The sequence below is a fragment of the Vigna unguiculata genome, chromosome 2 (assembly GCF_037176805.1).
Source record: "Vigna unguiculata cultivar grain cowpea cultivar isolate G323 ecotype 2 chromosome 2, ASM3717680v1, whole genome shotgun sequence".
Lineage (NCBI taxonomy): Eukaryota > Viridiplantae > Streptophyta > Magnoliopsida > Fabales > Fabaceae > Vigna > Vigna unguiculata.
In genome coordinates, this window is record NC_140793.1 from 32,833,210 (window position 1) to 32,857,364 (window position 24,155).

Sequence of the window (24,155 nt, forward strand, 5' to 3'; positions counted from 1 at the left end):
ATATTTTAATATTTTTTTCTCTGAGAATGGGGTGACAATTAGTAATAATGAGGTGCAGGAATGAAAAACCCTTTCCTATAATCAAGGGAACTATAACAGTATTTTGGTTTTGGGTTATAAGGGAACTCTAACGGTATTTTGGTTTTGGGCTATATTTGATATTCGAAGAAAATTTCTTCCAACATAATAATTATACAATCTAAAATATAATTTTGTATTATAGAATAATTCAAAATATTTATGAATTGTGAAATTCAAAATTATAGTTACAGCATAAATATAATTGAAATTTTAGAAAATACGAAGGTACCAGAAAAAAAAATTATGAGGGTGCTGAAAGAAATTTTTCTGCCGGATATTTTTTTTCTTCACAAATAAATATCGGGTGCATAATTAAAAAAACAAAAAACAAAAAGTCGATATATTTTCTTTCCGTGTTCTAAAATTAGCCAACATCTCATTGGTAGAAAATAAGATATTTATTTTGAATTAATATCTCTGTATAAAAGGAAGCACCTCGCTGTGAAATCCCAAAAAGTAACCCAAAATCTAGAATCTTCTTTAACTTTTTCTGATTAAAAAAATATAAACTGATTTTATAAGGTTCAGAAAAAAAAAACTAAAAGATTACCACTGGACCCAAACCATCTATTTAGCCTCTCTACCCAGGAAAAACAAAATTATACCGTGGAACAAAAAATAGTGATCTTTCTCTAATAAATAACAAACAAAATTTTGTGAAAAATATCATACAATATTTTGCAATACAAAACAATAATACTAAAATAATGACGACATATTGGTGAAAAATGAAGATGAAACATGTGCATTTAGCTCTAGCTTTTAATATATCTACAGTTAAAGTCAACGGAGAAACGTGAATGAAAAAAAAGTACCAGCGAGGAAACTTACACAAGCAAAATCCATAAGCTTTTAAAAAATGTATAAAATTGACCAAAAAAAAAACATAAAACTAGCCAAACATAATTGGGACAATCCACCGAAGATATTTCGAGATTAGTGAGTCAGATGCACCTCACAAAAAAGAAAAACAAATGCTTATCATAATTTATATATATATATATATATATATATATATATATATATATATATATATATATATATATATATATATATATATGCAAAAACTACTTCAACCTTTTAAAAGTAAAAGATTAATTCAAACATGCCGGTGGTTTTCTTTTAATCAACAATACACGTAACAAATAATATAATAAAAATAAGTCATCATACAAATTTTACACGATTCCGGAATGAGCCATTATTTGTCATTCCACACCTCAAATTTTTTTCTAACCAGATTCTATTTTTCATAATAAATACAAAGAATTTAAAGCAGCTAATTAAAACTCAACAACTCAACTAACTCCTTATCGTTTAAAAATTCCATTTATTTAATTATGCATTAAAATGAAAAAAAAAAGTTGGATATTACAAAAAGGAAATGACTCATTGATGGGAACTATGATGCACATATCCATATAAATCCTCAATTAAACAGAACAGAGAATCTAGAATCTGAATCTATGTAACACAGATAGGTATTCCTTATTATGTGTGTGAATAAAAACAGTATATTCCACCGTTTTTTAACTAATTAAACTAATAAAGGTGTTTTTTAACTAATATAACTAATAAAGGTCCATCCATCCATCCGCACCTGAATTAACTGGCATTCATGCTAATTAGTTATTTCGAATTTGGACTCTGATGTGTAATGGTCTAAATATTTTAAAACATAGAATAGTTTATTGTATATAAAGAGATTTTAACTCGAAAACAAAATGAAGAGAAAAGTTGCGTGAACACAGTAACGAAGGACGTGACAATATAAAGGGATGACGAAAACATGAGGACACTTTTCAGTTTCCTTGTTGGGTGTATTATTATATATTTCTGACAGAAAACACTTTTCATCACAGAGTTTAAGGTTATTTTGGGGTGAAGGTTCTGTGGTGTTTGTGAAGATTATTTTGGGTTGTGATTTATCAGTGAGAGGATCAAATGGAAGTTGAGTCAGAGATTGATCGTTTGCCCGTTGACTTGTTGGCTAATATTTTTGTTCTCTTCAGTTCCTTCACTGATTTGGCCCAGTAAGTTTTTTATGTTGTCTGCATCAGTGTTTCATTGGTTTAACAATTGATTCACCAATCACCATGACTCTGGTTTTTGTGATGTGGTTTTGCTTTGAAAGGGCGAGCGAGGTTTGCAAGAAATGGAAACAAGGGGTGGATGAGTCTCTGGCATGCAGAGAGAATCTGAGCTTTGCAGGTTGGAAAATGGATGATGAATCCACTGCTCGCCTTGTCTGTCATGCCTACAATCTCACAAAACTTCATATGTGTGTACCTTTCTTTTCTTTCATACCCTCACTTCTGTTCTTTTACTGTTCTTCGGTTATGTACTTTTGCTTTTCCTGATCATAAATTTATAACTCTATACCCCTTTGTTGATTCCAAGGATGGTGTTTCTGATATCTTCCCTTTGATGGTCTTTCTCAAACATCGAAATGATTTGTGTTGGATTATAAATTATATGTGCTATTTTAGGTTTAGGAGGAAAAGTTTTATTGTGTTTTGTATTTTCAGACCGAGAAGCCGCTGGGGTTGTCAAATAACTGATGCAGGACTTGTGAGAATATCTTTTGCTAAGTGTGCAAGCAATCTCACATCTATATCATTGTGGGGTTTGACTGGAATCACAGATGAAGGTGTTGTTCAACTGGTATGTCATTGTTTTGATTTTGTAACTCTTATGTTTGGGGGTGACATATTACTTGGAATGGTGTTAGAAAATAGGAGGGGATTCATTTTGTGCAGACTATTGCAGTTGGAATGAAATTAGGTTAATTTTGAGAATTTGAGGTTATCATATGACTAGATTGTGCTTATAGTATTCTGACATTTATCAGGTTAAGGAATTGTTGTTTTGGGTGTTTCTATGTAAGTCTATGTAAGTGTTGTTTTATTTTTGTTTCCTTTTGCTTCTCTAACGACAACTATGGACAGATATCCAGAACTAGATCTCTACAAAATCTGAATGTTGGTGGTACATTTATCACGGATGAATCTCTGTTTGCCATTGCAAGAAGTTGTCCAAAGTTGGAGGTAAGTTATAAGAAATTGAATGTTAGGTTTGTGTTCAATTATTTTCTATGAAGCTCAGAACAGAGCAAAGGGTTTAATATTGGATGTTTGTGATTTTCCATTGTATGATAAGTGAAATGATGAGTTATTGTTTTTGTTCAGACCATTGTTCTTTGGAGCTGTCGCCATGTAACTGAGAATGGACTTTTTGCCTTAGTTGAGAAATGCCTGGAGCTAAAATCAATGAATGTATGGGGAACAAGAGTTCCTGTGGACAACCTCAACAATTTAGTTATTTTGAGACCAGACCTTAAGATCAAAGTGTGAAACTAGACTAAATGTATAGAAATGGTGTCCCTGGTTGTTTTTTGCTGCTGTTTTTATGTACAGATTGTTTCGTTTTTGAGTTCATAGATTCAACATGCCTCAAAAGCTGAATCTGTCAAAATCCATTTCTGCAAGTACCTATTGCTGTAAAGGTTCAATTCACAAAACAAAGTCATCAATAAAGAAAGATTATTCAACTGTATCTATTCGTTTACCGACTTAATTGTTAATTGTTACATTGTACTGAGCTGAATTCAAAGTGTAGAAATGTACTGAGCTGAGACCAAGTTTAGAAAAATTGCTTTAAGCAACAAGTATTTATAAGAAAAAAAAAATTAAGATAAAATGATAAATATTTTAAAAGTAATTATTTTAAAAGATCTCTATATCTTATAAAATAAGTCATGTCATGAGAGAAAAAAAAATAAAGAACACCTGACTTAAACAAAGCTGTTTAAGCTAATAATTTCATTAGTTATTATCATAATTTTTTATATTTGATATATTTTTAAGAATATTTTATTATTTATGGACTTTTTTTTTTAACAAATGTGAAATTACCTGAGATTTTATTATTTGTATCTCAAAATTTAGTTTTATAATATTATATTAAGGTGTTGTTTTTATTCCATACTTGTATTCATATAATTTCTAATCCAAAAGAACAAAAACCCACCTGAAATCTGATAGCTGATAGAGATGCAGCCCTAACAGGTGGAATGGATCAGGTTTTGAGTTGGAAACTCAACTTCTAGATGGTAAGTAGCGTACAAAATTAAAATTATTTGTTTCACGCAAATTTTATTTGTCTAAATATATTCACGTCAATGTTATATTCTTCCAAATTAGGAATTGCCAGTTAGGTCAGAAAGAGAATGAAAGAAAGCAGATAAAGGCATTATTAATAGGAAGAAATAAGTGATTAATGTTTGCTAACTGCATAATTAATGTTGCAAAAGTGAGAATTGTCAGAATACAATCGGAAGAAACCGTAACAAAGACCAAGAGCTTCTTCACATCCGGATCCTATGTTGCAAATTTCCTATTCTGTCTTCATTAATGATACCTTGGTACAAATGCTGAAAAGCGATAAGGGGAAACATTACAAATATAATAAGGGTGTCGTTAAAATCTATGGAACCACACACAACAACAATGTAACAATGGAGACATGAACTAGGTAAACATACCTGAACTGCTATGGATGCATCTTAGTCTTTCTTGGTTGGTTACCATCTACCTTAGATGACCTCACAGATCCGTGTTATGGCCTCAGCAATTCCAAAATTTTGTTTTACCTAATTTCTAACCTATAAGCAGTTCCATGGCATTTCAGAGTTTGAGGAAGTAGCACATATTAAATCACAGAAGTCCCTCTTTAAAGACTAGCTCATTCATGATAGACAAATATAAGCTTCTCTTGTTAGACTTGGGTTGTGTACTAATAATCACAATCCCAATGAAAGAGAAATAAGGAGGAAATAAAAGAAGAGGAAAAGGCAGGAATTTGGAGAAAGAGAAGGTGAAGCTGATCTAGAGAACTGAACAGATCCTGTAAAGCTTCCTGCAGTGTTGGTCACTGGACTTGTATAAGGTACAGCAATATTCTTGCAAGATCCAAAAGGTGCTCCCTCCTGCATAATTGCAGCAATTATCTAATTCTCCTTCTCATATAGCATCAACTCATCATACACACAAATGTTCTTACTATTCAGATATGTAGAAGCTTATTTCCCTCCATATTTTGCCACAATGAAATTGAGGATACAGTCAATGTCAACCATAACATGATCTTACATTTTTGCTATTTTCAACAATAACTAAAATAAACCTTTCTCTCCTCCATTTCAAAATTAATTATCTCTTGCATTAGGGTTGATTTCAAGGAATAATTAACAAAGACACATAGAGAATTACATCTAGGGATACTTTAAATTTAAAGCTCAAATTCAGACAAAATCTTTGAAACAAACTCATTAATGTAAATTGGTCTTATATGTCTCAAACGTGATACTAGATATTAATAGATGGTCTAATAGTAGATGAAACAATAAATCTAACAAATAATAAACTTCTCTAGCATTGATTCTATCCCTCAATTCTAATAATATGTTAAGAAGTGAATTTTAAACCTAATTTAATTTCACAAAATCGGCTTATAAATAAGGTTTACACCCTCTTATATACTATAAATTAGTTTTAACTCTAGTTGATGTATGACTTCCAACGAAATAGAGAACAGTTTAACTTTGAATCTAAGATGAATTTCGGAAAGTTTGACTGAAGTTATTCTAAATCAGGTTTCCACTGACCGTAGGAATGTAAGATATGAAATTATCAAAAGAAAGTTCAGAAACAAATGGCATTAAGGCAATACGTTTCTGGACAAGAAATGCAAGCAAACCTGGCATGCAGAGACTGTATTGCAGCCGCACAGCGAGTGGCCGTTCATTCTATCGACGATATCGAAAATGCCCCCACCGTCACTCCTCTACATGAAATTCACTTAGAATTATAAAATGGTTGAGCTATTTTCCACATTATTGAATGGGAATCAAAAATCCAGAAGAAGGAATACCATGTAAAAATTAACTGCTATAAAATTAGGCAACACATTTCCTGCAGCTTTGTAACATGTGTTCACCATATCAGCAAGTGGAGCCGAATGCTCTTTGCACGAGTCAGCTTCAACCGGATATGTTGGAAAGTAATTCTGTAAGAAAAGCGATGCAGTTCTAGAAGTTAGCGCCTTCGATTCTTTTCTGTGTGGACAAGAACCCCCTTGAACTCCAGGATCTCCAGCTGCAAGGTAGCAAATTTATGATGTTGTCATTTCATTTCATTTCACAAAAATTTATCTGTGCTGCAATGACACACACTGCACTTACACTCATTTTCAATCATGTAAGTCCACTGATAAGCGATTCCTTCTTCAGCTTCCTTAGAAGAATCCGAAGTGAAAACAAGTAGACGACGATTTGCTTGAACCATCTCCGTTACAGTGGGCCAATCTTCACCCTTCTTAGGCATGTCAGACACCGGGAACCAATATTTATCTAGTCCAGCATTTGAGAACAGATTAGTCAACCCCTTTGGAGCACGCACATAATCCTCAATTACAATGGTCACAATCTCTGTCGGATTTGCAGTTAAGAATGCCTCCACTTCTCTCAAAGTATTTATTGCAGGTTGCTGAAAAAATGTTCAGCTTCCCACATTAGACAACACCAGCAAAATTATATATAGTAAACGAATATCAGAGAGGAGTTTATAGTTAGATTACAAAGGCCGTGAAGTTGAAGCACTGCTCTCGGAATGAATGACAGAGCCAGATATCGTTCTCAAAGTCGTACATATCCAACATCAATCCTCTCACTCCATTCTAAACACCACCCATAAAAAAAAATGTGTAAGAATCACTAAACAAACAAGTAAAACACAAATCACTCACTTAACCCCTTCATCCTGAAGCTAGGTAAAAGAATCACTAAAAAATAAGTAAGCTATGTACATTCAAAATTAAAACAGACATTCCCTTCAGCATGAAGGTAAACCAGAATCTAGAAAATGCAAATTGAAGAAGGAAACGATGTGACGTTTTGTGTGTCCAAGGAATCCCGCTTAGAAGACAAGGAGGAACAACAATACATACCCTCAACTGGTTAGTAACAGTGTCTTCTTGATTGTAAAAGGTGAGTCTTTGAACTCCAGCCAAAAGTGGTGCATCCACGATGCTGAATGAATTATGGGTCATGATCCACGTGTACTTGTTGAAGGGCAAATCATTCACCTGCATGTGTATCCCAAAAAAGAGACAGTTAATGTTGTTGTGTTACATAGATATGTTATGTTGTCGGTTATGTGAGATATGTCTTTGGAGGTTACGAGAGATGTAACGATGGTGGCTTGGCCTCTGGTGCAAACGGGCCGAGTCCGGCCTAAAGCAGCGCAATTGCCGCAATAGAGGCCCGGCCCACAATCGGTAGCGGCTGTACATGCTTCCAGAAGCTGCGAAAGTTCATGAATTTTTCAGGTGAATCTCTAAAACTGAAACCAGTTTGCATGGATCATAACTGAGTGTGAAGGGGGAGAGAGAAAAGGAAGTAAACCTGGCAATTCCCGTTGAAGCATGCGGCGGAAGAGGTGAGGAAGAGGGAGAAGAAGAGTGACGCAAAGATGGTTGGGGTTCTGCATTTGGTTCGGGAATCCAAGAAACGCGAGCACATGGCACCACAGCACCAGAGAGAGAGAGAGAGGAAAGGTTGAAAGTTGAAAGGAAAAGAAAGAGATTTTACTGTGCAAGATGAGAGAGAGAGAGAGGGGTTGATCAAAGTTTTGGTTTTGTCACCTTTATAGTTTTTCTCTTATTTTGAGGCAATTATACTTAACGTTTATGTATTGTATATGTAATGATGTAATGATGCACTTTAATATATTATTTGAATTAAGAATAAAAATTGTGAAGATAAATGTTTATTTAGTAGAAGACTGATAAAATGGGTTAAGGTGGACAGAAAAGGCACTAGCCTCTTCTAAATGCAATGTGATATTGAGAGTATCTTTTTGAGTTTTCCCCACTTTGTCCAAGTTACCTCTTCTTCATCTTCCACTCTGCTTCAAGCACTCTCTGGGATCTCTTTATTTATGCTTTTCACGTGGTGGGGTATTCTGCTTCTGCCCAGAAATTACTGGTAATGGTGAATTGCAGACACAGTTTTATGATAGGCAACAAAACATGCAATTTGATGACCATATTCATGTCTTTCAGCCAAAGGATTTTTAGTGAAAGTTTTGGATTCAAGAAAGGATCTAAATTATAATGATGGTTTAATTATAAGGGCTGGATAAAAAGAAATTCGCTATGATAAGTTGGAAAGGTGTTTAAAAGATTAATCAATTCAATAATATTCTTAGGAATGAGTATTCAATTTATTAATTAAAGTGATCCTATTGTAACGGTCTTACTGTTTGTAAATCACTTGACCATGGAGAAATAGCGAAATGTAAAAAACTTTAATAAATGTATCATTAGTCAAAGCAAAAAACCTTACAGAATAAATTATCGAAGGATTTATTAGATTATTGCGCTAACGAAAATTAATATACTCCTTGCTGTGTCGTGAAATTTGCGGCATGAATATATGATTTATTTTTAATTTAAAAATGGATGTATTCATGTTTTGTAAACTAGATTGTATTATGAAAATATATTCTGATGCTTTCAAAACAAGGTATTATTTATAAATAAATTGTTTATCAAAATTTAAAAATACAACTTTCATGAATAAAAACAATTTACAAGTACATTAACTAGTAAATATTTATTAACAAACTAATAATCCAATGAATCAGCTTTTATATGGTACCAAAAACAATTCAATAATTTAATATTATTTCAGTCTACTCGTATCGCACCACTGTAAATCAATAATGATTATTCACCAATGAAAGCATGAAAATAGCCTAACATTCATATTATAAAATTAAACTTAATTGAGTTTTAAATTAATTTGAATATTTTTTAGCTAAGTCCACATCATTTAATCTTATTGTGAACTGAAAGATGTACGTGTGTGTTGTACTTATTGTAAACTAAAGTTACCTTCCAAAACTTTTTTCTTGTGTCTAAAGTCATTTTATCATAGAACATTTATACCATTAGAGATTGAACTAGTAAAATTTAAATAATATTTTGCTAATTTCAACGACTGAATCTATCAGTAGTAGTAAGAACTGTAAATGATAAATAAACTTGAGGTGTTCTGCTTTGCATTGGCACATTCCGCTTCGGGAAAGAATAGCATGAAATTTTGATTAAGCTGATAATTTCCGTTAGGAATGGCGAATACAGCAGGTTGAAACTAAAATGAATTGTTTAAATGTTACCTATGCAGCAACAATTGCATGTCCTTGCTACGAACAAAAAGCTCAAAAAAATACTTCTTTCCGCTACCAATGAGATTGCTTTCCCCTACGTGTGAAAGAATGACAAAGAATTGATTTTTAAACAACATTAAGCAAGCTTCTTTGCACGACCACTTGAAGGAGCCCCGTCCTCTTTTTTGGATCCAGATGCCTCAGGCTTCCGAGCCCAGGCAGGGGCCCTATCAGGCTCATAACGATAATCATAGAACAGTTCCTCCCCTGCGCAAATCCGTTCCTTCGCAAAAATGCCTACCCTATGGTCTCCAGCAACCATAATAACCTGCCAGTTTAAGCATTTATACAGATTGTGAATGACACTGTAACCCTAGAGCTCCATAATCAACACAATAAATAAGAGTCAGAACTAAGAAATACCTTTGCATAGCAATTTGGATCGGGCGAATGGTTCGCAAACTTCAATTTATCACCCTTTCGGTAAGCATCAAGAACGAACTGCATAAAACAATATGTGGTTCATCCTATGTTTGATACAGGCATGATTAATGTAAGATGGAGAACTTGTCATCACAACAGATAGATATATGTAAAAGCTTGCCTGGTCATTCAAATTAAAGAGAAAAGATGAATTTTCACGGTCATATATCTTTCCTCGCTTGTCTGCTTCCCGATGAGAAATCAACTCTCCTGTATACTCTCCAAGGTATTCATGTTTACCAACACTATTCTGGAGAGTGAAAAGATGAGTTAGGAAAAGGAAAACTACAAGTGCTCAAACAAGATAATTTATTTACAGATGAATACCTTTAAGAAGGCTCCCCAGCCTGATACATCAGACCTTCCAAGAAGAACCTATGAGCATATTACATATTAGTTGCAATCACAGCAAATGTAAAAAAAAAAAAATAGAGTATAATTAGCAAAACAAAATAACAGGCACGAAATTGATTGAGAACAAAGAATACTATATGGGATAGACCAATGTTCATGCAAAATCACTCTAGTAATCTAAGATTAATGTCTACTATAAATATGATTCCATCCACTTCTCTCAATCTTGATAAATAAGACCCTGTTATTTTGATAGAAGAATATGCAGCAAAGAGAGCAAACAAATCTTAATACATGTGTAAAATTTAAAATAGAAAAAGGCAGTGAGTGAAAGAAAATTACCCTTTGCTGCTGTTTGAGAAGAAGCTTCATGTTTCTACATTCATAATTGTCCCCTCTTTGGCTAGGAATCCCAAGAGTACCATCTCCACAACTGCAACCATAATTGACCCACATAGCAAAAGGAATGGTGACAATCAAATCATGTAGTAGTATATATTATAAGTACTTAAGAAAGGCAGAGAAGCCATGAAAACAGAACCAAATCTTTTCCTAAAAGCCAGATAATTTATTCAGATCCTTCATTGTGTGAGAACTAAAACAGACATCTGTTTGAACATTGCTGATGAAACAATCAAATCAATGGGTCAAATTATGACCAAGTTTACAATGATGAGGCAGCTCCAAGAAATCTCAGGAGTTATTTGTTTCTTGGATTAAATTTGATTTTCCATGGAATACTATTACCATAAAAAATATTAGATAAATACTTATCATTCCTTGGAATATTTTTAAATTTATTTATTTCAAAAATGAAAATGTTAAAATAAAAAAGAAGGGGACAGGTTTTATTCCCATGCGAATAAGGATTCTCGCCCTTTTACATGGAAAAGGGAGGAGAAACTTGTAATATAGATTTCTAGGAATACTAAGCAGCATATGTATATATCTTGTACTAAACCTGGAATATTACATTCTTAAATATGCACATAAAGTCATTCTCATGGATCAACACACAATCAAATAAATATTAGGAAGGAAGCTAACAGATACAGGGGCACATCACCTCAAAATTCTTTCTATAAAAATCAAACTTAAGGATTGATATATCCATTATATATGTGTGCGCGTGTGAGAATATTACCACACACTGCTCTTTTTTAACCACGATAACAAAGTTAATAATAAAAAGCATATATCATATTTGAATCATCCCAATCATCAATAATCATCCCAACTTATTTTCTTTTTTTCATACCCTTAAGTCAATAATTACATTTTTTTGAAAAAGAATAATTACTTTCAATGAATATGAGAAATCATACCATCCACCTCAAATATGATAAGACCTATTATCATTTAAAAGAAAAAGGTATGAATCTTACAGATGACACAGGGCAATGCTACACATACACAACCATGAACAAGTAAATCTCACCTGACCCAACAATTCCTACAGACATCTGGATCACATTCCCTATCAGCGGCAAAGCATGGACATTGACGACTTCGGCATTGACTCTTAGCACAATGACAACCACGAAACCGGTTCTTGCAGCTCTTGGGGCACCTTGATATAAAAACGAGAAGAAAAAAGGAATCATCAAAGAAATTAACGTGTTGGGCACACATGCTGGCAGGTAGGAATGTTAGAATAAAATATCCATATAAACTATAAGTACAATAACTCCTAGGTGGATTTTGTTTCACAGTATCATTCTGTATTCACAAGAACCATATTCCATGAACATTAAAAAATAAAATTTATTTTATTTGAAGATTAAAAATAAAAAAGAGAGAAGAATCTAGTGGAAACAGGTAGTCATTATAGGCAATAACTTTCATTCTCATGGAAATATCAAATAGCCACCTCCTAACAGAATAGAAACATTTCAAAATGGGGAAAGGTCATTTTCATGGAAATAAAGATACTGGGGAATATATTTCCATAACAACCTAACAAACCTTCTAAGAAGTTGTTTAGCTGGTGAGAAATGCCAAAATTAAGCAAAACATTACAACTCTGCACGCCTGTCTTTAATCAAGGTTATATGCAGCAAAGTCAAAAGCTTACCCACAGTACTTCTCACAGCAGGTTCCATTAAGAAGACAGGGACACTGCTTTCCACAAGCTGATTGGCAGCCGCATGGATTATACTGTCGGCAGGGTTGATCCTTTCTCTCTGTAATCCTTTTCCTGATGGAATGATAAGCAGCGGATTTCCATGTGTACTTCAATCGACGAACTCTTCCTCTTCTACGTAAAAACCTAGATCTTCTTCTCACTTCATTATTACCCTTAATTTTACAACAACAAAAGGCTTCGTTAAGCACTGTTTGAAAGTTAAAAAGACCAAAGAAAAAAGTACAATATAATTGCACTATAAATCAACCTTGGAATAGCCCTCCAAAAGGGAATTTGCAACATCCCCAGGAGGACCGGACATCTTTCCTTCTTCACAATTTATGTATTGGAAAACATCCCAACAAGTCCTTAGACCATTTAAGAGATTCCTAGCTATTAAGCAACTGCAGTAAAAAGCAAAAATTGTAACTTAGTGGGCCATTGACAGTATATATGCCTAAAAATAATCACAAATTCAAACAAGAGCAAGGATCAAACAAGACACGAGTGGGCAAAGTGATACAATTGAAACTGCATTCACTAAAATAAAGTAGACCCTAACCACATTCTCTAAATAAGAAGTTTGATCTTGATTTGAAACCATATCTACTCTTTAAACATCATTTTGTCATTAGCTTATGTCACAACTAGTTTCCACTTATTTTTATCTTCCAAGTTTTAATAAATTTAATTGTACATTAAAAACAAATTTAGAACAGTTGCAAACAAATTTGTAGGTTCTACCAGAACTTTTGTTTCAAAATTCGATGGAAGGTTTTAGGTGCATGACGAAACTAGAGGTTTCTTTAACATACAAACAACATATTGAGGAATGAGATTTATTTACAAATTATTAATGAATAGTTTGGTCAGTGTAACAACTAGGTAATATTAGAATACGCAAAAAAGATGGTAATATAATAAATATATAAATTTTAATGATAATTACTTAAAATAGTTTCTCACTGATACTTGACATTTACACATAAAAGATGCTGACAACGTTATTTTGAATACACTATATAGATCAGTGGCTTACAACAGAGCTAAAGGGAAGAGAGAGAAAAATATGAGTTACATATAAATACAACACAAAAGCATCTTTCACTCAAAAAGTAATATAAACTACATTATTCTTACACGAACACTTAATACTACTTCAATCCTTATGCGCAAGATGACACTTTAAAAATTTGTTAGTTTGCTTTTACAAGATTATTTCCAAGTTGTCTCTTGCATTAATTATTTTTACCAAAATACTCCTAATTACTTTACAATAAATACTATAAATTAGTAATAAGCCAAATCATTCTCTCTCCTAGGAGGATTGGAGGAGATTACTAGTGCAATTTAATTAATTACACAGAATACAAATATTACAATTTTTTTAATTTTGGACAAATACAAATTTAATGTTACTAAATTAACAACATCCTTTACATGTGGAAACAAGTTATGTGTTTTATATTTAGAAACAGAGGTAGTACATTATCCTTTGTTACCACTTCTGAGTATGTTTTTTAGGAAACCAAATGACATTGCTATTGTTGCATTTTTTGTTATTACTTCACTCTTTATAAACAACATTTCAAACCTTTTGGTAGATAGTATTATTTCTAAGTTTCTTTATATTAACACCATATTCCAATAAATACCAAGCACAAAGGATATTGATTATACGCTTGATAAACTTTATGATATCAAACTCTCATTAAGCAAAATTTCTAGACTTAAAAAATCCAGATTCAAAATATCTTCTACAAAAAAAAAAATTAAGCATTAGATAAGGGATTTTTCTATTTTTACTTGATGTTTTAATGGATATAAGCCTTTAGCCTAACACAATCCTAAATCATAACATGTTTTAAAAACATGTTGGCCATGAATATGAACCTGAGTCTTTGTTTTTCATAATAGGTGTCTATATGTGAACTATTTATAATTCATAATAATTAAGTTCCCTCATAAAAGCTGTTCCCCATACATCGTGTGGGTTTAGTTAAGTAGTAAGCCTCAAACAACCTTGTGGATCATTCAGTTTTCGTTTTAAAATCTATGGCTTTGATAGTTGATAAATAAAAATATATTACTAAGAGGCTTATGTATGTTTCAAGTAGCCAAGGAATGACATCGAGATTTGTTTCAAAAATAAAATTAAAAAAAATATAAAACCTACCGACCAAGTGAATTGCACATTTTGAGCCCGACCAAATAAACAATTTGACGCAATACTACAAAATTGAACCAACCTATTCCCCATGAAGTTGACTGAAAACAAGATTAATTTCATTTCCACAATTGAAAAAGAGGTCATACTCTTATATTCATATTAGCACTAATAACAGCATTCATGCTTTGCATCATATTATATATTTATATTTAATAAAGAAAAATTAAGACAAGCATCCCTAATCCAAACATATGCTGACCTGTTTCTACCAAAAATCTCCATGCCTTTCTCTAAAAGCCCCTTTTCAAGAGCTTTCCAAGATTTATTGTCTGTGATTTCTTGTTTACAAACATTGTCGTCTACAGAATCTTCTTTCCTTGTGTTGTCTTCACTGCTCATAGCATGTTGATCAGCGACCATATCATTTGATGAGCGCTCAAGAGCTTCACTCTGCGTTATTTACAGCTTATTATGAGTACATTCTTCCTAGATCTTGCCATGCAAAAGTAATTTGACACATTTATGTGATAAATAATTGTTTCTTCTTTATATTGGTTATAAATAAAGTAGCATAAGCAACAAACACCACTTACAATGGAATCGGAATCAGAAACTATTGGTTTCTTCTGCCTTTTCTGCATGCATACTAAGACTCGTTCTGCCACTCGCTTACTGTTCCTCTTACCAATTCCAGCTTTCCCCACAGGTTTAGATTTAGGAGGAGCTGAGTGAGATGCTGAAGCAGCATCTCGTCCAGGACCATTTTCTGAGTCACTACTCTCAGATATGTTCTTTGCGTTAGATGAAGCACTTTCACTTTGGCTTCCTTTTAACCGCTTTTTAGCAGAAGACTTTTTCCGAGATAAAACACCACCAGAGCACTTATCTTCACCATCAGCCTGGGCAGAAGATGTTTTGGCAAATCTTTCTGACTTAAGCACCTAAATCAAGGTTTAAGCAGATTTAGTTGCTAAATAAATTATAAACAGATCCCTAAGAACTAAAATGCATACCGATCGGAAACAATTTGGCCCACAGGGTGCATTTTCACTATCAGGAGGGATCCATATAGGTTGCTTCTCAGCCTGTTAAAGTACCCGGTCATAACTCAAATAGAAACTGTACACAACTTCATCAAAGTAGCCAATAAATAGAACTTACAGGGAAGACAAGATCCTGTGAACATCCATGTAATCTACAATCAAAAACCTGCAAAGAAGAATGCAGCAACCAATGAGATATTTAGAGAAAGATGATGCAACTATACAGTGCCTTCATGGGAAAAATAACTCACGAGACATCGTCGACAAAAGAGGTTGTCAAAAGAGTCAAGAGCGGCTTCAAGATCCTTTTCCAGAAAAGAATTGCCACTCTGAGAATTCTCTCCAGAATCTACAGCCTTGGAAGACCCATCAGCATTGTCTTGAATACTAAGAGCTTCATACCTTGCCTGTATAAGATGTTTGATGGTGTTTCATATCTCTGTAAAGCCAGCACAAAGCAAATGGGAAACAGCCTGGACGAAAGCTTACACTACGACCAGTTTTCAACGAATGATAAAAATATACCTTAATTTCATTAGTGTTTCTAGAAAAGCACTGAGCCAATGACTCCATAACGATGTCAGTTAAACCGAATTCTTTGACAGTCATGCTGTAAAATCAAATCAGACACTATGAAATCCACAAAACTGTGTCATGCAACACAAGAAAAACAATATCTAAATATTACATATGCAACATGAAATTCAAGCAGCATGCAAACATGACCAAAAAAGGCTTCACCAAAAACAAAATCACAGCAGAAGGGTGGCAAAGTAACTGCAGAGTTTATTAGCTTAGTGGGATTAACAAGTTTATTTGACAGGTTAAGCAAGCATATAATTTTTCTGTCAATACAAAAAGTGTATGCACTAGTTTCTTAGTTTCTTTTTTCCACTGAAGAATTAAGTTATACATTTAACCAAATATCTTCTTTGATTTTATTCTCTGTACGTAGGAAATATAATAATAAGAAAATAACTGAAAGATATTGCCACCAATGCTCCAATGAAAAATACTCACAAAAGAGTAAACCTATGTAACACAGACAGTCAACAGATGACAACATAAAACAATAACTTCTGAATTACACTAAAAGACAGAAATAAAAAAGCGAGGGGGAGAGACAACAAAATGGACACACTACTTCCTACTCTAAAAACTTAACCTGGTGAACTTGATACAACACAGTCAGGCACACATTGAAACTTTATTACATCCAAACAGAAAATATCTACCAGGAAAAAAAGACAGTGAAAGCAAGCAACCAATTATAGTTTACTAAGCTATACCAACCGAAGTATATAATCTTCTGATTCTATGAATTCTCTTTTCTCCTCTTCATCCTCCATAATTTCTTCCTCACTGTCACTGCATATAAGTGCTTCTCCGCCATTTTGATCATAATAAATTCGTCTTCGGCCTACAACTGATTGATCCTCAGTCATTCTTTGATTTCTGTACCAGAAGGGACACAAGTAAAATATATCTTCAAAAGATCCCATTTTAACATCAATAACAGAAAAAAAAAAGTTATATAGAAATTAAATTACTTAAAAAGGAGAAAACTGATACAGAAACAGGAAAAATTAGGGACTACATGAAAAGATAAACAAAAAAAATGACCGTTTTTTCTCTGCCTTTTATTTCTTTCAGTTATTATGATACGTTCACCTAAGACATGGATTAGATTTGCAAACAGGTGGCAATGAGTCATAATTCAGGTTATCCCAGAACTAACCATTAGTTAAAAATCACAACAATGACAGGTAAACAGCGAAGTAACAACCAAAGCTTTTATCCACTTGGTGAAGTCAGCTATATGAATTCAACGAAAGCAATATTTCTTATCATGAACCAAATTCCCAGAAAGTACATTTAGATCTAGGACCTTTTCAATGATTTCTTTTACCTATAGTTTTCCTTGGCTCTCCTCTACTATAGAACTATACTTCATCCAATCTACTATTCTTAATGGGGTTTTTTTTCGCACAACACAACTCATTCATGATCCTAATTTGTTTTTTGTTGAATCGTCAACTGCAACATCCTAATCTTTGCAACACTGAACCTATGATAATAGTGGGTAGTGCAACCTAACATAAAGCGACATACAGCACTGGAGGTGTTATAAACAAGAAAGAAAAACAGAGATTAAGACAAAACAAACCTATCCAGAAAGATCCATGTAGTATAAGGAGGCAATTTTTTTATTTCAGGTAATTTGATAGGACGAACAGCATTCTTAACAGCAACGTTAGAGCCTAGAAGAACTGCTGTAGAACCGTGGCTATCCTCATGATAGCCATTGCTCTCTACATCACCATTACTTGCATGAACACCATTGTGCATGTCAATTGCATCTTTTTGCCTCTTTGTAAGCAGGTCTAGACTTTTGTTAGAATCAGCAACGCTGCCGTTCCTTCTCTCGATTGCCATTTTGCAGACATGATTTGTGACACCAACCAGCTTCTGTCTGTTTTCCTCTATTCTATTCTGATATGCAAACGCACATTATGAGAAAAAAGAACAAGGTTTAATCAAAATCACAACTAATTACAGCCATAAGCTCAGCTATTACACCTTTACATAAACAATCCGTTCCACAGCAACTTGTTTCTTTAAAGAATCAATAACCGGCAACACATCTTTAACAGTCTGACTCACAGCGTCCACTTTCTCACCCTGCATTGAAACGATAACACCATATAACACTTACAGCTACGTTACAAAAGAAAAATCAAAATAAATTCCCCAGTCAAAGCCAGCGTGTAGTTATTGCAGGGAATAATTCATCTGACATAACACAACCAATGCACACAGACTCCAGCTCAAAACAACCATAATCTCCGGTAACCAAAAGAACCGGGAAAGTCATAAATGCTCGATAAGCTTCCCTAAATGCTGGAAAACCAAAGTGCATCTCGAATAGCCTATTAAATATATAATGCAGTTACATCTCCAGTTTCAGTCTACTTTAGGAAGCATTTACCCCAAAAGTTATGTAGCATAGTTGCTTTATATTGAAACGACATCAATAGGTTAAAAACGAAACGATAGGGAGACACAAATTAAAAACATAATTAAAACCAGATCGAAGCAAAACTGGAAATAAAATAAATAAAATAATCGGAAGCGGAATCAAGTCAACAAGCACGAGTTTGGGCAAGGACGAGTTAATGAATGCATTGTAAGAGATAGAGAAAGAGTACGGAAGGATCGATGATAAGCTCCGATCTGGAAGACGAGGGCGAAGGCGAAGGCTTCGACGCCATTGACGGAGGCAATGGTGGCGAAGCTTATCGGAGCCGATTCGGAAATGGGAATCGGATCGAGATCCGAATCATGCAGGAGGGATTGCCGATGGTTAAGGATTTTGAGTTTGAGGACTGGAATTGGCGGGGCGAGTTGAAAGTTGAAACCCTAAGTCATGCTCAAAATCCTTTAAAAAACAAAATTAGGGAAATGCTTTCAGTTTTTTTCCGTCGCTTTTCACGACACCTTTTCTTATTTGTTTTTAGTTTTATTTTTTTCCGTATTTTGTTTGTTGGGGAAGTGACTGGAATGGGGGGAACGCGATTTTGAATTTATATGCACTGTGGAAATCAACAAACCACGCTCTTATCCCTGCGCTAATTTCCTTCCCTAGATTTCTTTTCTTCGGTTGTTGTTGCTACTAACAACTTAAAATATTCTTATCCTTGTTTCCCGTTTTCAAAGTTCAGTTGCGAATATTAAGGTTTAAGGAAATACTTTTTATTAACGGTTGAAGATAAAATTCAGTACTTTAAAAATGAATTTATTGAATAAATAAATCTCAATATCTTGAAGGAAAATAATCTCTGACCTCTAATAATGTTTTGAGTTTACCAAAACAAATAAAAAATATTATATTATATCTATTTAAATATTTCTTTATATTAAGAATAACTGAAAAAAATGACATTCTTAATATTATGTTTATTTCAATCAGTTTATTACTTAAACATATAGAATGGAGTATTTTATGTGCTCCTTGGGTGGATTTGTATATGTTTCAAAGAGTTGATTTGAGAAATGAGTTATATTAGTTGTGGGAGGGGATGTCAGGATAAATAAATGGTGAGTGTTTTTACTAAGGTGTCTTATATTTTTTATGTTCAGACTTGTTTCTGATTTGTAGGTGATAATGAAAGTGGAGATGGAAAATGATGTTGAGGGACTAATACACTGATAGAACATTGGTGAAATCAATTTTTCATTTCAATATATTCATTTCTATCTCTTTATTCCTCAAAATAAACATTAATATAATTTTTTCTACATCCTCTTAAATAAATTATTTAATTCTTCCTCAAATTTATCATCGAAAATAAACAAAATCAAATAAATTACACAAAATTTTCACAAGAAAGTTGTGAAAGCTGTGCGCCCGTATTATTAACAAAAATGAACATGTTATCAAGTTAATGAAATTGCCTACTAATAATTTGTATTTGAAATTATTGATTAAAAACAAATCAGTTTAAAAAAAAGTATTTTTCATATTTGATAATAAAAATATATGGACAAAACTTATACTTAATATTATTTTAAGCTGTTAGTTAATTAGATATATAATGTTATCTCGATATTACGTTTTGATGCTTGATAAAAATAATCTAGTATTCAATTTTTTTTTCTGCGTATTAAAACAACAATAGCAATATTAATGATACAATTATTTTTATAATTATTAGTCATAAAAGTTAATAATATTTATTTGATTAAAATTGAATAAACAATAAACGATTTTGTAATAATAAATAAAATAATGTCAATAACAAATAATATCGTAGCTATTTTTTTTCATTTTTATCCATCAAACAAACAATTTAATTCCCATTCTTTTTTTTCCCTGTAATTGGAAACGTCAATTGATGTCCAATGAACCAGTGATGCCATTTGTTGTATCTCAGAATCTGTGCAACAAAGATTAAGTTTATCTCGAATACTGAAAACTATTGAATCAACTTTATTCTTCTTGAATCCTATTCTTTTGTTTAGTTATATTATTCTATTTTGCATTTTCTATTATTAGTTATAGGCAGGTATATTTTATCTTCATTTAATTCTCTCTCTCTCTATATATATATATATCCCAAGTGATGTCACTTATTTAAAACATGTTTAGATAATTTTTTCACAAGCTTCTTTAAATGGATTTCTGTATGAATTAAAGTTAATTTATACAAATTAAAAATAAAAATTCAAAAACATATATAAAAAATATTACAAAATAGTTTATAAAAACTAATTTTAGTTCATACATTTTATTTTTCTTATTTTCAGCATTTATAATGAAAATTTAGACCAAATAGTTCATTACATCTTTTCTGTTTCATTTTTTCATCCTTTGATTTTCTTTCTTTCTCCAAAAGTACATCATTTGATTCAGGGTCATGTTATCATGGTAACCACTTTCATTATTTTGTCGCTACCATTTCTGTATCACATCCTTTCCTTGTCCTCTCTCAACAACCATGAGTCACCTTCTTTGTTCTGCCATTGTAGGAAACAGAAGCACTATCATCATTCTTCACTCTCACAAAACAAAGTCAATTTCATCATTAACTTTTTTTTTTTATTTATTTGGGAACAGACATTTGAACCGTGAAACCAATAGTTACTTTACCTGATCTATAATTATTACTAGTTTATATATTTTTTACACAATTTTTGGGTTTTCGTATATCATGTTAAGATAATTACTATAAAACTTGCAAATTAATTATTGTAAAAAAAAATACTATTTTACATTATTAATAATATTATTATCGCGTAAGATAATTGTGGTTTTGTTTTGGATGAAAGACCATAACTTACCTTTCCTTTTATGTGGCAATGTTTTTTCCGAGATTAAAAAAAAAGAAAAATAGATAAAAGGAGGGAGAGTGGGAGCAAATGAGGCGAATAGATAATGAAGATCGGCGGCGTGGTTTTATACGGCGGAGCTCCACGTGGCAGCGTCGTGCCTCTGCTTCTCCGCCGCCGCAGAGTTTCCCTCCGCGTTTGTTCTTCTTCCTCCTACTCCTCCATTTCTGGTAATGCATTTATCTTCTTATCCTTTAAACCGTTTTTTGCTCTTTATTTTTCATTTATCATTTTCATTCTTCCTCCGTAGACCACGTTTCTTTCGTGAAGGATGTGGCTGCGACTCAGCCTCCTCAACATCTTTCACATCTCCTAAATATTTTGAAAACCAGAGGTAAATGAATTCCTTCATGAATCTGAAGTTTAGGATAATCGTTAGTCTTTATTTTGTGTCGTTGTACTTGAACCTGTAGCACATTAATAATTTGGTAGACATGTGGTTTGAATTTCTTTCTCTGAGGAATGATTTTAGTAATTGAATTAGGTTTTATTTTTGTTATGCTTTTGTATTTAACAGGTGAAACTATTGTCTCACCCGGTGCCAGGCAAGGATTAATACCTCTTGCTATTCCACTGACAAAAAATAATTCTGGTATGGGTTTAGGGTTAACCAGTTATCTACTGTGACAAATTTTCAAGTTCAGCACTGTTTGTGACTACTTTCTTGGTAGGTAATGTGACTGCACTGCTGCGGTGGCCCACGGCTCCACCCGAGTAAGGCTTCATGACTGTTCTCTGCCGTTGTTTACTTAGCACTGTTCGAATCATCTAATGGTTATGAACAAACACCTGCAGGATGGAAATGCCAGTGGTGGAAGTAAGAAAACATGGAGTATGGCTTTTGGCTAAGACTGTAAGTGGGGTGTGCTTGGTCATTTCACTGCATCACCATGTTTTGTTTTACTACACTGTTATGTTGATTAAATGGGAATCAATTTCAATTGTCTATTTTCAATTTACAGGTAGACCAATTTATACACCGAGTGATAGTTGAGGAAGATGCAAAGAACAGTCAAGAGAGAAATGAAGCCGTATTTAATGCTTCGGGTGATGCTGGGAAGAAACTTTACAGAACGGGTGATTTTTCGGAGTCTGGAATTTCTAACCTTGATGTCTATCTTTTGAAAAAGGTATTTACAAGATTTTAGACAGTGGTTTTGACCTTTCTTGGAAAATCATGCTTGACCCTAACTTGTTTTCAGGTCGGCATATTTCCAGATATCATAGAGCGCAAAGTGATGCGGCATTTTGAGGAAGGAGATCATGTAAGACTCCTTTCCATTTTGGTGTGCCACTCAATTATTAGCCATTCATATAAGTTTATACATGTTGAGTATGTCTTTGTGTGGGAAGGTTTCAGCATTAGTAACTGGAGAATTTTATACCAAGAAGGAGCATTTTCCAGGATTTGCACGACCTTTTGCGTTCAATGCGGAGGTTTTGCTGAGGTTGGTGTAAACATTTTCTGATACTTCTTCCAGTTGGTCAAGATGGGAAAACTGAGCTTACTGCTGCCTTTATTTTACTAATTTTCTACAGGGTTGGGCGTAAAGTAGAAGCTAAAGATGCTGCTAGGGGAGCTTTGAAATCACCGTGGTGGACTCTGGGTTGCAAGTATGAGGTATGAAATGATCATCAATTTGGTTTTCTGGTTTAACTGTAAGTTTGTGCCATATCTCTTTTCTTTCTTTACGTACTTTTCTGTGTTACCCTTTTGTGTTTCGTTTATCGTATTCATTTTTGTTTAGGACGTAGCTAATATAGCACAATGGGATGATGAGCAAATTGAGTACATTAAGGAGAAGGTGACTGAAGAGGGAAGGCAAGAAGATCTTAAAAAAGGAAAGGCCCCGGCACAGGTGCAATATAGTGCGAATATTTATTAATTTAATTCGAATATCTAATTAAAGTCTATAGCATCAAACATTCTTGGTTGGGGTGTTTGCTGGTATTCATCTTCATCTTGCTTTTATCTTCAAATCAACTGCAGGTTGTGCTAGACGAAGCCGCTTTCTTGTTGGATTTAGCTTCTGTAGAGGGAGAATGGGATGGCTACTTAGAGCGGATAGCCAAATGTTACGAGGAAGCAGGACTTCCAGATGTTGCCAAATTTATACTTTATAGAGATTGATTTAATTAACTGATTTTCTTTCTTACATGCATCAGTGCATGTCCATTATGGCATGTCCAGTGCTTCGTATGAAGTTTTGAAAATAATTAGAGGAAAATTATACGATTTATTCCGCAGGTTTTGATATTGTTTCCTTAAGTTTCGTTGCAGTCAGTCCATTTAACCTGAATTCCTAAGATGGTTGTTTGTTTTTGTTTCATTCTATACATGCAAAAATAGATGACATTTTTACATTCCTAATCCACTTGGCTCAGCCTTTGTTCTCTCTCGCAAACATATACGTATATCGTTTGATTATTTGCACTCCCTACTCCTACAATCAATATACTCCTACAATCAATACTCATCATGTTATTGCAGATTGGCCAAGCAAATTAGTGTTGAAGCTAATCAAGGCCTACATCAGTGCCAGTAGTAACTTGTAATTCATGTGATTACTCGCTTGAACTTTATTTTCATCTTCTGGTCCAAGCTAAACAGCACACGATTTATGCATATGGGTATAAGATAATGTATTTGTATTGAAGTATCGGAGGAAAGTACAGAAGTTTTAATTTATCCTTGTTATGAATAGTAACAGGAATAAATTGTTAGTGTAAATAGTCTTTATTTCTTTTAATAATTCATTAATTTATAATATTATGAATAA

At 33.3% G+C, this 24,155-nt stretch overlaps 4 protein-coding genes across 4 annotated transcripts; 2 read left to right on the forward strand and 2 right to left on the reverse strand.

The window, feature by feature from the left end:
• The first annotated feature begins 1,825 nt into the window (after positions 1 to 1,825).
• LOC114173011 (F-box/RNI-like superfamily protein) lies at positions 1,826 to 3,636 on the forward strand. The gene is made up of 5 exons (XM_028057198.2): positions 1,826 to 2,114; positions 2,216 to 2,362; positions 2,610 to 2,745; positions 3,030 to 3,128; positions 3,270 to 3,636. Exons 1-5 carry the CDS (start codon positions 2,026 to 2,028, stop codon positions 3,432 to 3,434), a joined length of 636 nt encoding a protein of 211 aa, XP_027912999.1. The 5' UTR covers positions 1,826 to 2,025; the 3' UTR covers positions 3,435 to 3,636.
• A 674-nt stretch (positions 3,637 to 4,310) lies between these two features.
• LOC114170984 (PI-PLC X domain-containing protein At5g67130-like) lies at positions 4,311 to 7,796 on the reverse strand. The gene is made up of 9 exons (XM_028056323.2): positions 7,544 to 7,796; positions 7,320 to 7,442; positions 7,087 to 7,224; positions 6,718 to 6,816; positions 6,323 to 6,626; positions 6,013 to 6,236; positions 5,839 to 5,925; positions 4,625 to 5,068; positions 4,311 to 4,513 (listed from the first exon to the last, which is right to left on the reverse strand). The coding sequence occupies exons 1-8, from the start codon at positions 7,658 to 7,660 to the stop codon at positions 4,883 to 4,885; spliced, it is 1,278 nt and encodes a 425-aa protein (XP_027912124.1). The 5' UTR covers positions 7,661 to 7,796; the 3' UTR covers positions 4,311 to 4,513; positions 4,625 to 4,882.
• Positions 7,797 to 9,220: 1,424 nt separating this feature from the next.
• CLF (SET domain-containing protein) lies at positions 9,221 to 19,046 on the reverse strand. The gene is made up of 18 exons (XM_028058649.2): positions 18,696 to 19,046; positions 18,067 to 18,168; positions 17,654 to 17,979; positions 16,780 to 16,941; positions 16,012 to 16,096; positions 15,738 to 15,893; positions 15,605 to 15,652; positions 15,457 to 15,528; positions 15,037 to 15,384; positions 14,703 to 14,893; positions 12,542 to 12,677; positions 12,223 to 12,446; positions 11,587 to 11,718; positions 10,491 to 10,581; positions 10,122 to 10,169; positions 9,916 to 10,044; positions 9,735 to 9,812; positions 9,221 to 9,639 (listed from the first exon to the last, which is right to left on the reverse strand). Exons 1-18 carry the CDS (start codon positions 18,756 to 18,758, stop codon positions 9,448 to 9,450), a joined length of 2,583 nt encoding a protein of 860 aa, XP_027914450.1. The 5' UTR covers positions 18,759 to 19,046; the 3' UTR covers positions 9,221 to 9,447.
• A 2,321-nt stretch (positions 19,047 to 21,367) lies between these two features.
• On the forward strand, positions 21,368 to 23,746 carry LOC114173086 (protein IN CHLOROPLAST ATPASE BIOGENESIS, chloroplastic-like). The gene is made up of 11 exons (XM_028057308.2): positions 21,368 to 21,545; positions 21,626 to 21,709; positions 21,893 to 21,967; positions 22,047 to 22,089; positions 22,171 to 22,228; positions 22,338 to 22,505; positions 22,578 to 22,640; positions 22,729 to 22,823; positions 22,915 to 22,996; positions 23,124 to 23,234; positions 23,366 to 23,746. Exons 1-11 carry the CDS (start codon positions 21,422 to 21,424, stop codon positions 23,504 to 23,506), a joined length of 1,044 nt encoding a protein of 347 aa, XP_027913109.1. The 5' UTR covers positions 21,368 to 21,421; the 3' UTR covers positions 23,507 to 23,746.
• Positions 23,747 to 24,155: the final 409 nt, after the last annotated feature.